This window comes from Periplaneta americana, chromosome 6 (genome assembly GCF_040183065.1).
Source record: "Periplaneta americana isolate PAMFEO1 chromosome 6, P.americana_PAMFEO1_priV1, whole genome shotgun sequence".
Lineage (NCBI taxonomy): Eukaryota > Metazoa > Arthropoda > Insecta > Blattodea > Blattidae > Periplaneta > Periplaneta americana.
Window position 1 is genome coordinate 61,897,723 of NC_091122.1, and position 14,152 is coordinate 61,911,874.

Sequence of the window (14,152 nt, forward strand, 5' to 3'; positions counted from 1 at the left end):
TAGAGCAGTAGGGTTACCATGAGAAGAAATTTTATAGGAGAATATGGAATCTAAAATAAGAGGACATTGCTGAAAAAAGGAGGACTTTTTAAAAATTGGTATGAACAAAATTAAAGATGAAAGCGATGGCTAACTGTAGTTAGTTTTCTCACTAGTTGCTGGATCAGTATTACATCTGTACCCTACTTATCGGTGGAGCCCACTTTGTGCACAAGAGCCTGAAGAGACAAACTTATATCTTGTAACAAATAACTATGGAGCTGTTCACAGAACATGTCCTTGAAATTACATTTCACCATGATGATACCTTTGAGTATCTCCGTTAGCATGCGATTTCGTTCTTTTATCCATTGAGGAGATATTAGGGAAAATACTCTCTCAGCACTTCCATTATGACTTGGGGTAAATAAATAGAATTTAAATATTTTTAAGAGTTCTGAGAAAGTTTCAGTGCTCGCAGAACTATTGGAATTGAAGAATTTGCACCATTGTTTATCTAAACTTAAATCTTTGTCCAAATTAACTTGATTGGTATATCTTTGTACATTGCAGAATAAAATTGATAAAATGGCTTAGAATCATGAATAGTGACATTTTTAGAATGTAAGAATTCAATGCATGTCAATAGGTCATCATATTTTATGTTTTTTATGTGCTCCAGCTTCAACCATTGAAAGCAGTTAAATTCTTCCATAGGTTTTCACCATTTGTTTAGATATTCTATGCATAATATCGCACATTATTCAATATTCATATTAATTCTAGTTGAAATGCGAAATGTTTATAGGGTTGCTGGTCATAATTACCATTTCAAATAAATGTTTCTTAATATGATTTTAAGTTTCTTTTCGTGGTTTCTTGTAGAAAGTGCGTACATTTTCTGTATACTATGCTTTAGCATATTATGTTTGCTAAACAGGTAATAGTTACAGATGACTGTCAAGTGCTTTGGTTAAGAAAAATAGAGAGTTTATTTACGTTGCCTCTCATTCTTGCCTGAAATACGCAATAAGCTCGCTGTGCATACTTCGACACAACGAAACATCCAGTCTCATTGCAAAAATTGAATCCGTCACATCATTATTACAGGTCATGTGTTTGCATGAACAGTTAAATGCAGCAGGTAAAAAGCCTGACATTGTTGGATTATTCGAAGCAGATTACATTTAGGTTCTATTAAAAGCAGCAAGTTTCTTCTCACAATCCAGTACCATATTGAATGACTTACATAAATTAGTAGTTTGAATGAATGTGGAAGAAAAGTAATTTTCTTTACTTTGGTATCTCTAGTTTTCACTTCAGACAACTACTTCTCAGTAGAAGAGGTAACTTTAAGTTTTCAGATTGCATGTTTAGTGCCCTCACTGACTTAATTTGTTGAGTAGGCTAAATATAAAAATATAAGAATGCTCGTATAAACTAATATTGAAAAAATAGTTAATGTGCATATTCAAAATAATTCTACGTTTTATTTTTAATATATTAAAAAAAATCATGCATCACTAACAGATATTCAGTATATGAAACAGTTTTGTACTGTGATTACAGCTCTGTTATAGGCTTATTAATAGGCCTAGTTTGTGATTCATTCCAGGAAAATAGGTCAAAATGTCATGCTTGTTTCCTTTCAGTTGAAACTATTCTCTGTCCCTTTTTATAACGAATTGTAACAAAATTATAATACATCATTGTTATTATCTCCATACTGCTACCTGTAATTGTTTATAATAATCGTTTTTCCTAGTTATAGAGTAAAAATCATGGAAAAAGCACGGGTATTTATGGTATGTTTAATGTAAAAAGAGTTAAGTGTGTGTAATAATAGATTGATAAAATAGTTATTGCATCCAGTAACGTGTATATATATGAGAACTATTTTGCATTTTGATCATATAAAGAAGTTTTCTTATAAATATTAAATTTGATTATTGCTGGCAAGTATTCAATACCATGAGGAAGTAATATTTTTGAGACCAATTTCCTCCTATCTACATTGCATACAGTACAAGCTTAAACCTCTGATCCTCAAGCCTCTTGCAAGCATTACACAACCGGTCCTGAAACTCCATTGTATTGGCTATGCCAGAAAGTTATTAAATATTATGTTTTTACAAGTAAGTGTATTATTTTTTATATAAAATCACATCTTGTAAAACTGTTACCTGTATCACATTGCCCCATCCTTTGTCATTAAATCCACTAAATATCATATTCATTTAAGATTAAATATTGTTTTTGATTTTCGAGTAATTGAAATGACACAAATGGTACAAATTATATAAACCCACTAAGTTAAGATTACCAGACTTTCCCGTTTTCCAGGGTCAGTCCCAGAATTTGCATTTTGTCCCCAAACAAAATTTGTATCCCAGATTAAATAATTTTCCCCAGATATCCCCCGATGTTCAGTGTTATTATAATTTTGAAAAAATACTATTGAATACAGTAGCGTGCAAATTAATCCGAATAACGTAATTACTTATGCAAAAACACTCAAACGGGATAAAAAAAGGATCTAAGACATACCTCAGTAATCTATGTGGCCTCCCTTGTTCCTAATAACAGCTCTGAGACAATTTGGCATGGATTCCACTAATTTCCCACAAATATTCATTTATTCATCGCGAAACCATACACCAATGAGGGCAGAAATCATCTTCTCCTTTGTAGAACAATCCATTTTTTGCATTCTTCTTTTGCAAATTGACCACAAGTTCTCAGTGGGGTTGATGTCGGGTGAGTTGCCTGGCCAGGGGAGTACCTGAATATTCTTCTTGTTGAAGAATTCTGTAGTTTTCGAGACGTATGGCATGGTGCCAGGTCTTGTTGGAACACATCTCTGCCATCTGGAAATGATTTTTGCAGCTTGGGTACGATTCTGGTTTCCAATAAGTGAATATATTTGTCAGAATTCATCATTCCCTTGATAGGTATTAATGCTCCAAGCCCTTCATGTGTAAAAGAACCCCAATACATTACTTTAGGGGGGTATTTGGGTGCTTATTGGAGATGAGCTGCTGTTACTTTTTCGGATCCTTTCTGTACGTAAGAAACACAGTGGCCGTGGACCTCGAAATGAGACTCATCGGAAAAAAGTACATTCTTCCAGTCATTCACTGTCCAGTGTTGATGTAATTTTGCCCGCATTAAGCGTTTTTTGCACATAACAGGGGTTAGCAGTTGCTTCTTAATAGGCTTACGAGCCCTTCGTCCAGCTTCCAAAAGCCTATGCCGCACTGTTGTGACGTTGAATATTCGCCCCAGTGGTAGCCATTAACTCGCGGGTTAAGTCGACATCAGTTAGTCTAGGATTTAATTTACTTTTCCTGACAATTAAAACGATCATCTGCAGGTGAAGTCTTCCTTTTCTGGCCAGTTTCCTTTTTTCTGGGTGTGATGGATCCAGTCTCCCTGTATCGTTTTATGATCGAATTAACAGTAGCCAAACCGATGTGACATTCTGCAGCAATTTGCCTCTGTGTCATAGAAGAATGCTCTGCTAATGTTATAATTTTAGACCGTTTTCGTGGAGTTGTATCCATTTGTGAAGACGACAGAATCTACACAGGATTGCAGTATTAAGTCTTCAACACAACTGAAATGCTTATAAATACAAAACGACAGGCAAAATGTCACATATTATAAAAAAAAAATAATGACAGACCTTCAACAGTGGAATTACACATACTACAGATGTCAATTAAAGCAGTATGAGCAGCTATGAGGCCAACAATGACAGAAAATGTGAAAATATGTTGTGTTCAGATTAATTTGCACGCTACTGTATATCAGTACTTGGGGTATTCATTCACAAAAAAGATAACAGTATCTATGGAATGTATATTGCTCAGATGTCCTCCAGAAAGAGAAAAATTTGAAGAAACAATCCATTATTTTTCGTTAAATATAGATGGACTTGACCTGGATGAAGATAATTTATTTGATTAAAATTTCTTGCTTGAAGAAATATGTGATTTCAGAGAAAATACAAAGTGGATGAGGTCCGGACTTCGTGGAGGCCAGGCAAAAGGAGTTTGATCATCTGGAGATTCTCTTCCAATCCACCGCTTGGGAAAGGTCGTATTCAGGTATCAGTGCACTTGCAATGTGAAGTTTGTCGGTGCTCCGTCTTGTTGCAGGACCACAATGTCTTTGATACCAGCTTGTTGCAATTGTGGCACCAAACATTCATTAAGTAGGCTGGCCCATTAACGGAACCTAGGAAGAAGAAAGGGCCGAAAATGTGTTGCATTCAGTCCAGCTGGATTTCTCTTCACTTCTTTATAAAAGAATGGGTTTTCTTTATCTCAAAAGATGATGTTTTGTGAATGCATGCTCCGGTAGATAGCACATTTGTCTGTGAAGAGGGCAGTATCAGAGGAACGTTGCATACAGAATGTTTTAAGAAGCATTCTACATGCATCCATATCAGCATTGCTTAATTCATTGGCGTGGAATGGACGGAAATGCTTGAGGTTTAAATCAACTTTCATGTGTTTCATCATGGTCGAACGAGGAATACCAAGCTCTGCAGATCTTTTTTGAGTGGATTTCATGGGAGACCATTTCACTGATGCCTCAACAGTGTGACATGTTTCCCTCCTTGTTGTCGGCCTTCCACTTCTGGAATGGTCCTTTACACTACCCATTGCGAATGCACGTTTTTCTCACCCCAACACTGTTGCTTTCTCTGGTGGTTCCACATCAGAGCAGTCTCGAAATTTCATCTTCATTGTTTCCATGATGTTGTTGGTATGACGTCTTTCATGAAGCCAAACTGCTGTCACTGATCTTTGTTCATTGGTGAATGGACTCTGGTCAGCCATGTTTGTTTATAAATTGCATGGTTATCATGGTACTTATGTAAACATTCAATATTCACGAAGTATGTGAAATAAGAATACATGGGGGCATACGCCCACTTTGTGACCTCACAGTACATCTGAAGTCTCATTAGTGTAATATGTTACAAGTCAGTGATGTATGCAATAGAGGGGAAAAGGAACCGACCATCCTACCCTATTATTTCATGGATTAGTTCCCTCATGAGTGATACCTTATCAATGTCACTTATGAGGTTCAGTTCTATCTTTGGACAGTTGACTGAACAGTTATCAGAAACTATATAAGTTAAGGAGAAGCTGTGTTTACTGTTTATTGTAGCCTACTATTTTATAATTCATTGCATTTAATTATAAGAGACGTACACTCTACAAAACATGTTCTGATTTCTTGTTGTTTTATATAAATGTAACACGTTATATATTATTTAAAAACAGTTTAATTCATCTTGCAGTGACAGACCAATAGAGTTTACTTTGCTCACCCCCTTTTATTCTCTGCTGCTGCCTGGAGAATAGATCCATTGCAACCAGTGAGCGCTTGATCGCACACAGAACTGTCTACTTGCTCTTGACCTTGACGTCGCTGGTCTACATGTCACCAGGATTAATGAAGGCTCGAGAAAAAGGAAATAGCACTCACCACTCCCTTAACAATGTAGCCTACAGGTTAAAAGGTAAAGGTATCCCCGTAACATGCCATGAAGGCACTTGGGGGGGCATGGAGGTAGAGCCCCATGCTTTCCATGACCTCGGCACTAGAATGAGATGGTGTGGTCGGCACCACGCTCTGACCGCCTTTTATCCCCGGTACTCAATTTTATAGGAGGCTGAGTGAACCTCGGGGCCGTTCTGAAAGTTTGGCAACGAGAAAAAAGCCTGTCACCACCTGACAGGTTAGTAAAAAAAAAACACATTTGTTCAAGAATTTTTATTTTCCAATCATGTATACAGTTTATCCCTTGTCTAACAGTACAATGTTAATGAGCACTCCAAATTAAGACAAACATTTCTTATGATATATTTAATGTTTCTGCAATTACATATCATACAGCTCATTCTATAATTTGAGTTCATTAAATTATTTTCATCATTAAGAACAATCAAAATTTAAACCGAGTTTAACAATACCAATCAATAAGCTCCTCTTACCTAGAGATAATAAAAATGTTGTGTGTTGTGTTATATTATTAGGCAAGGACAAGCAAGAACTTCCATGACAGATAGTTTTTCTCCACTGTCTCTTTCAAGGAGCAGATTTACCCTCTTTAGCAGTTTGCAAAGCTTGAGTGATATACAACTTCGCCAATGACTGGGAGCAGAACTGTGAAATATGCTGGCTGTAAGTGTTGATCTGGCCAGACACAATCATTGGATTGAGACGATGGGGCACAGGAATGGGGCGGAACAACTTGTTCAGATCTTCTTCTGGCAATAGAGGTTCATCCTTTGCCTGTCGAGCTGCATTCTCTTGAGACTGTTTGGAAGAAACTGTTATTAGCATTTTCTTAAATTGTATTTACCAGTAAATCACCTTATCAAAAATCTCGCTATTATACAGGGTAGCCGAATAAAAAGGTAATCGAAAATAGTATGTGATGTATAACATTAAAAACGTCACATCAGAAGTGTGCAAGGAGTAAGTCAGTGAATGTTTTCAGGGGGATCTGAATACATGTTATGCACTGAAAAACCTTGATATGCACAAGCAAGTGTTTAAACAAGATGGGGCGACCTCCCACACTGATCATGGGAATGGGCACCTACTACAACAGCTGTTTCCCATTCGGCTGATTTCTAGACAATTCGATTTTCCGGTAATTTCATAGAAGATGGGCACCTGGTTGAATGTAGTAAGTATTATCAACTTTTTATTTTAGAGTTAAATGTTAGTGATTTTTTTAGTGACTTTTATATGTTAGTCCTAGGTTTTTATACTAGGTGTCGTGATTTTCTTTCGATTTGATTGGTTATAATTGTCATTTGTTCTAGAATTTTCGTAATTTTGAATGGGTAATGACGTCAGTTGTTCTTGGTTATTTGACTTGAGTGGTGTTAGCCTAATATTGTGTCTGATAGCTAAAGTTATTGAAAGTTTGTCATTTTATGATTTTTGTGATTTTCTTTCGATTTGATGGGTTATAGTTGTCATTTGCTCTAGAATTTTCGTAAGTTTGAATGGGTAATGACGTTGTCAGTTGTTCTTGGTTGTTTGATTTGAGTGGTGTTAGCCTATGTTGTGTCTGATGGCTAAAGATATTGAAAGTTTGTCATTTTATGATTTTTGTGATTTTCTTTCGATTTGATGGGTTATAGTTGTCATTTGTTCTAGAATTTTCGTAAGTTTGAATGGGTAATGACGTTGTCAGTTGTTCTTGGTTGTTTGATGTGAGTGGTGTTAGCCTATGTTGTGTCTGATGGCTAAAGATATTGAAAGTTTGTCATTTTATGATTTTTGTGATTTTCTTTCGATTTGATGGGTTATAGTTGTCATTTGTTCTAGAATTTTCGTAAGTTTGAATGGGTAATGACGTTGTCAGTTGTTCTTGGTTGTTTGACGTGAGTGGTGTTAGCCTATATTTTGTCTGATGGCTAAAGCTATTGAAAGTTTGTCATTTTATGATCTTTGTGAAAGGTGTGAACATAGAACAGAGTATTAAATTTTGTGTCGATTTTGGTTTAGTTCTTTTACTGGTGAAAAGGAATTGTGTCGATTGTTGATGAGAAAACCGTGTTTCTGTGGTTTCAAGGAATTATTTACTGAATTTTTCGTATAGGTTAAGGTGTAATAAGTGTTTGAAGAGAATTTCATTTTGTGTAAATACATGGTTTAATTATGCGCAGTTGACTGTGAGACAAAGTGTTGGTTTAGTTCTTTTGTTGTCTGCATGGTTTAAGTTTAGACTGCGTTGAAGTCTGTGTCATATACTGGAAGTGAAGTGGTTGTTGTTGAAGACGTCAATGAGGATTGAATTTTGTTTGATAAGGTGATAAATTATTATGTTTTGTTTTTAGTGATTTCTGGGGTAAAGTACGGACGAAAAACTGCCAGAAAAATACTGCCAACTATGACGTTCGAATGCCACCAAACACCAAAAAAATCAAAGATGGAAAATTAAACATATTTTCATTTTTTTGAATAGCTTGTTCTTTAAAAATATGAATATGTTTGATTTTCCATCTTTGATTTTGTGATGTTTGGTGGCATTTGAACTTCATAGTTGGCAGACCGTTTTTGATAGTTTTCGTTAGCCATATTGGATTTTGCCCGTTTTCTAGGAAATTACCGATTTTCAATATCCTTCACGAAGTACTGATTTGTCGTCGTATGATGCATTTTTGTGGGGGATACTGAAAGAACAGTGCTTCATACCCATTCCACAAAGTCTAGACCAGCCATTTTCAACTAGTGCGTCACGAGAAAATGAAAATAGTAAAGGTAGTTGTACCAAATATCGGAAAAGTTGAGTGAAAAGTATAGTAAAAAAATGCGAGTTCACAAGAGCGAATGCAGCACAAGCCAACATTTAGTAAATACATTCCCTCCTAAAATCCTCAAAATTCCCCCTGGTTGGGTACCACTGGTTTAGATTATGGATATGTCGCAGGATTTTAAATTACACCTTTAGTGTGCCACATGTTCAAAAAGGTTGAAAAACACTGGTCTAGACGAGCTTCATGCAAACATCAAAATGGTTTTTCACAGTTTCACAGTGGATAAGTGTGATGCTATTGTCGCTAGGATGATAAACCATATAGAACATGCTGTACACAATGGTGTAAGACAAGTAAAACACATAGCTGTACGAGAGACCTATCATTGTGTACAAAATGTTGAAGTATTTCGGTTACCCTTTTTTTTTTTGGGCCACTCTGTACAAGCACAATAAACTCAACATATGAAATATTCTGCACGTTTATATTTCATATATTAAATCATTTAAATATCCTTTTAACTCTGGAAATTTAAAATTAACAAGAATGTTGTTACACATTATGAAACACGTCAAACTAGAGCAGAGACCACTACAGCAAAACAATTCTAATGAACATCTGAAAGGACGACAATGAGAGCAATGGAGAGGAGGAGAAAAAATTTCACACAAGACTCTGAAAGAAGAAAGAGAAGCGGAGTATAAATTTAGAATTTAATGAAACATTCACTCTACAGCTTAGTTTCCTCGTGTTGCTGAGTATATACTCAAGACTCAAAATCTTTCAGCTAGAATAACACAGCAAATATTAATAAATACATTTTTATATGTATGTAAAAACAAGACTATGCTGTTTTGCATTCACTGCAAAATATGTTAACTGCTATTTCCTATTTTACTATATTTGGAGTTCATTATCCATGGCATTTGCTTGCCTTATAATGTGAAAATACCCGTTTTTGAAGGAGAAGAATATTTAAGACAAAACTGATTACCCTTTGATGACAGGGTAAGAGGCTACTGAGAATTTTAATCCTAAACAAAAATATACATCTTACTCGTTTTTGCAAGAATCTATGTTTATCTTGCTGTTGGCGGATGACTTGCTGCTGGTAGCGGTTGAATTTAATGGCTTCCTGGTTTAATTCATCGACACGGTCCATAAGGCAGCGAAGTTGACCTTCTAGCACAGACCTAAACAAAAAGAATATGACAATAGTCGTAGCTAGTAATAATCTACTAACTGCCAGTTCTTTCAGTCTATGAACTGGGTGCAAATGTGATATGGATATTTTTATTTATTTAACTAGCTAGCTAGCGAGTACAAATTATAATTATATATGTTGTTGTTTTCTAATGCCAGGCATTTGACAATAAAGTCATTTGACCTCTTGCACTCCAATATTTTTCAAAGATATTATCATGACTAGCCACTGAAGCACAGATTTTGAGGTGTTCCGAATCCATTTCTTGGTTTGAGTTGCACAATGGGCAGTTAGGGGACTGATATATTCCAATTCTATGCAGATGCTTGGCCAAACAGTCATGGCCTGTTGCCAATCTAAATGCAGCTACAGACGATTTTCGTGGTAAATCGGGAATTAACTGTGGATTTTGATGCAGAGAGTTCCATTTTTTCCCTTGGGATTGAGTTATCAAATTTTGTTTGTTGAAGTCTAAGTATGTAGATTTAATAAATCTCTTCACAGAGTAATACGTAGATTTAGTAACAGGTCTGTAAGTAGCAGTGCTGCCCTTCTTTGCTAAAGCATCTGCATTCTCGTTTCCCAGGATTCCACAATGGGATGGTATCCATTGGATACATTTCTTTTATTGAGTGATATTAATTGAGAGAGCATTTTAGTTATTTCTGCTGTTTGAGATGAAGGTGTGTGTTTAGAGACGATTGACAGAATAGCTGCTTTGGAGTCTGACAATATAACTGCATTCCTAAATTTATTGATGTGGCATAGAAGATTCCTGAGACATTCACTTATTGCAATGATTTCACCATCAAAACTTGTTGTTCCATATCCAAGAGATCTATAAAGTTAGAAGAAACAGCACGTAACACCTGCACCGGCACCTTGTTCTCTGGAGATCAAGGATCCATCGATGTATAAATGAAGCCAGTTTTGTGGAGGGTACCTAATATTAATTGTCTCTAAAGACAATTGTTTCATTATTTCAGTGTTTACTTCTGATTTCAGTATTTCTTGTGTTAAATTTAGATTATATTCTATATTTAATAGAGGGTTTGGTTTAATTTGTAAGTTTTCTTTTAAATTCGGGATACTGATTTTCTGTTTTAATTCTTGAACAATGGATATGAAACTTTTTTGAGTTTTCAATCTACAGAGAGGACTGTATGAATGCCAATTGTTACCTGGTAATCTGATAAGTTTTTCATATTGAATCAGTGTGCTTTTTCTTCTATTGTCATTTTGATGCTGTTAATATTAGTGAGGAATCTCATAGAATCTATTGGAGTTGTTTTGATTCCACCAGTAATGAGTATATATATAATGTATCTAGCCACTACTGTAAGAGCCAGGCTGGTGTACAGTGTGGTCTTAGCCAATAATACAACATAAAATTTACAAGGACAGTTTACTAAATAGAGTAAGTAACTTAATTCAAACCAAAAAAAAAAAAAAAAAAAAAAAAAAAAAAAAAAAAAAAAAAAAAAAAAGAGAGAGAGAGAGAAAAAACACATAAACTGACAATCAGACAGAATTCAGTGATACCGGTATTCAATAAAAACATTAATATAGTCGACAGAAATAAAGGGTAAGAAAATACAAACATTTGTTAATATTAAATAGGCTATCATGAATAATTTTATAAATTTCTTTTTTAAAAGCTTCAATTTTAAAATATTTCAAATTTGGAAAAGGGTTTATAATTTTATTATAGAGTCTTGGGCCGAAACTAGCACCATGTTTAAGAGCTGCTCTTGTATGACATTTAGGCTCAATTAATGGGAAAGTAGACTTTTGTCTTCGAGTACGATATTCATGTTGATTAGATTTATGTTTTATTTGATTTCTGTGGTAGTAAGTTAGTAAACTATATTTATAAATTTCTTCAATAGTTAATACTTTAAAATCTGTATAAATTAAATTTGTTGGGTAATTAATCCATATTTTTGGTCAGACAAATTTTTATTAATCTTCTGTGTAATAAAATTAATGGATTAAGTACAGATGATGCTACTCCACCCCAACTTATTATACCATATTGTATTAATGATTGTACTAAAGCTAAAAATATTATTCTCAATGCCTCCTTAGTGATAAAATTTCGAAGTATTATGAATTTATAAATTGTCTTTCTTATACTTTTACACACAAAATCATTTGTTTATTCCAACGTAAATGCTAATCTATAATAATTCCTAAATATAATTCCTCTTCTCAGTGTATGAAGTGCACTTATTTAAATGTAGATCAGATTGGTCATTCCCATGTTACGAAATGGCAACATATAAAACAGAACAACTACTAGGATCTCCAGTGTCGAAAATGAATTTTTTTGTTAATTACCTCTAGATGGAAGTAGCCTACTGTGCAAGCTATTACTCCATGCAATTCTATCAGGGTTATAACGTGACTTCTTTTGCATTCGCAAGATGGCAGCATAGTGAAAATGATCGAAGTTGTTATCTTGAAAGTGCATTAAGTCCAGTCCAGACACAACAGCTTACTTGACGTTTTACTTGCACGTGCAAAAAGTTGCAAGTAAGAAGGAACATGCGGACTGTAAAACTGAGCAATTATTAGAACTGAATGCCTCCAATTCAGTGTTGTCTTTATTCAGTTCTAAAACTCGCTCAGTTTTACAGTTCACAAGCTCCTTACTTGCAATGTTTTACATGTGCAAGTAAAATGTCAAGTTTGCTGTTGTGTCTGAACAGGGCTTTAGGCTGAGCAATCTGTTATATGTGATCAGGGCAGGAACTCAACAATAGTAAAAACAGCCCATTGATATACCAAAGATCCTACACAAGCAATATGACTACAAATATTAAAGTGTGTATAAATAAACTTAAAAGAAAAAAATCAGCGAGGATTATAATTTGATTAAAACATGTTTTCTGTAAACACAAAACATAGATCAAATATATAATAATTAAAATACTTACGCTGTTCCTAAGTCCAAAAATTTTGTTCCGTCTTCTTCTGGAACCATTTCTGCTAATTCAGACAACATTATGTTCGTAAGATGGGAATTCTTGATGACAATAGGCACCTCTATGAACAAACTTTCATATCCGATTTTGAGGTTACGTAATGCTTCTGGAGTAAATTCATTGTCTTTATACATCTGTATAGCCTGTGGTGTCAAGCGATATGCCTTGACTGTCAGGAAACCTCGAGCTGTTTTCTGAGTATCTATAGATGGAAAAATATAGATTAGGTACATGTCTGGGTATGCACTACTAGAAAACATTCCTAAAATACCTTGAGAGTAGCTAGGATGTGTAGTATGGAGGAGTGGAAATTGGATGTGATCTCTAGAAGAGTTGGATGCCACGCCCATCCAGCCCGCCCCAAATACATACCCTACTTATATGCCAAATTCGATGTGCGTGAATGAAGATGATGGCAATATTTCCTTAATGTGACGTAATATGAGGAAGGAAATGATGGGATTTTCAGTGTCACCAACTGTGGAGATTGACGTGCATGGAATGTGATATGAATCTAATCTTTCACATAATACTGCATACCTATTTTAACTTAGTCTTTCTCATATAACATTACGCACCTCACCTAACATAACCTATTCTTTCACATAATACTACACATGTGAGACAATTTCAGTATACGGATTCCTCACTGACCATTATATCTTAAAATACTAAATAGAGCAGATTTGAATGTGTTTGTTGAATGCGCCAATAATTTATTTTGTGTGCACAAGGTTGGAATTTTGAAGTAAGAGAGGAAAGGAAGGAATCCGTGTTCTGAAACTTATCCCTGTTCTGCACAATTACCCTTAATTTCATATTGGCTCACCATAAATTACAACAACAGATTCTTCAATTGATGTTTGATAATGATACTGTGATTCCAGCAACGGAAGGCTAAGAAAGTTTCCAACATCTGCACTCTGATACCAACCGACATGAAATGATCGACATTAACTCTACGTAACCGACGCATCATTGCCAGCTGGTATTCCTCTGAAAGAATAAAGTAGAACATTTTACACTGATAAACACACAACAGTTAACAGTAGATTCACATTATTACTATAGAACTTCTGCATTCTGTGCAGAGAATTAAATGATTTGTGTTACATTCAAATGACATACATCAGCATATGGCGACGATATATGGACACATACCTTCATCCATACTTTCATCATTATGCTTGGGAAATGGAAAGCAGTTGGTAATTTCTAGGCAGTTTTCGACAACTAAACCTAATAGAGCTCCTTGTGCAACTTCCATATTCCCCGTCGATTCTTCATGACTATGTTTAATCATTTTCATAACAGCCTGGAACATAACCTTTACATCAAACACTTGTCGACAAACATACGCCTACCAATTTCTTTTATGAATTCATTCATCGCAACCAAGTTAAAGAAACTGAAATTCGATAATAACACTACTTACCAAGCCATCCATTTGAACATAAGCAATAGAAGATTCATTATCAGGCACTCGCCGTGATGAACCACGTCCACTCGCCATTCTATTAACCTTTAAGGACACTACTTCTGCCTTGCATGTACTCGAGTCACTTCACCCTGGAGCAGTGTTGGTAACTCTCAGGATCGCCGTGAACAAACTGCAGCTATAGATGCCAGAAAAACCGCAATGTTGGCGACACTGCTCTGTAATTGTCAAGGGTTATAGTCACTTG

At 35.2% G+C, this 14,152-nt stretch overlaps 1 protein-coding gene across 1 annotated transcript; it reads right to left on the minus strand.

Moving 5' to 3' along the window:
- Window positions 1–5,757: 5,757 nt before the first annotated feature.
- On the minus strand, window positions 5,758–14,059 carry eIF3h (eukaryotic translation initiation factor 3 subunit h). The gene is given in 7 exon segments (XM_069828219.1): window positions 5,758–6,318; window positions 9,334–9,469; window positions 12,420–12,669; window positions 13,297–13,407; window positions 13,410–13,463; window positions 13,629–13,782; window positions 13,903–14,059. Coding segments are annotated over 7 exon segments (1,014 nt in total). The 5' UTR covers window positions 13,981–14,059; the 3' UTR covers window positions 5,758–6,087.
- Window positions 14,060–14,152: the final 93 nt, after the last annotated feature.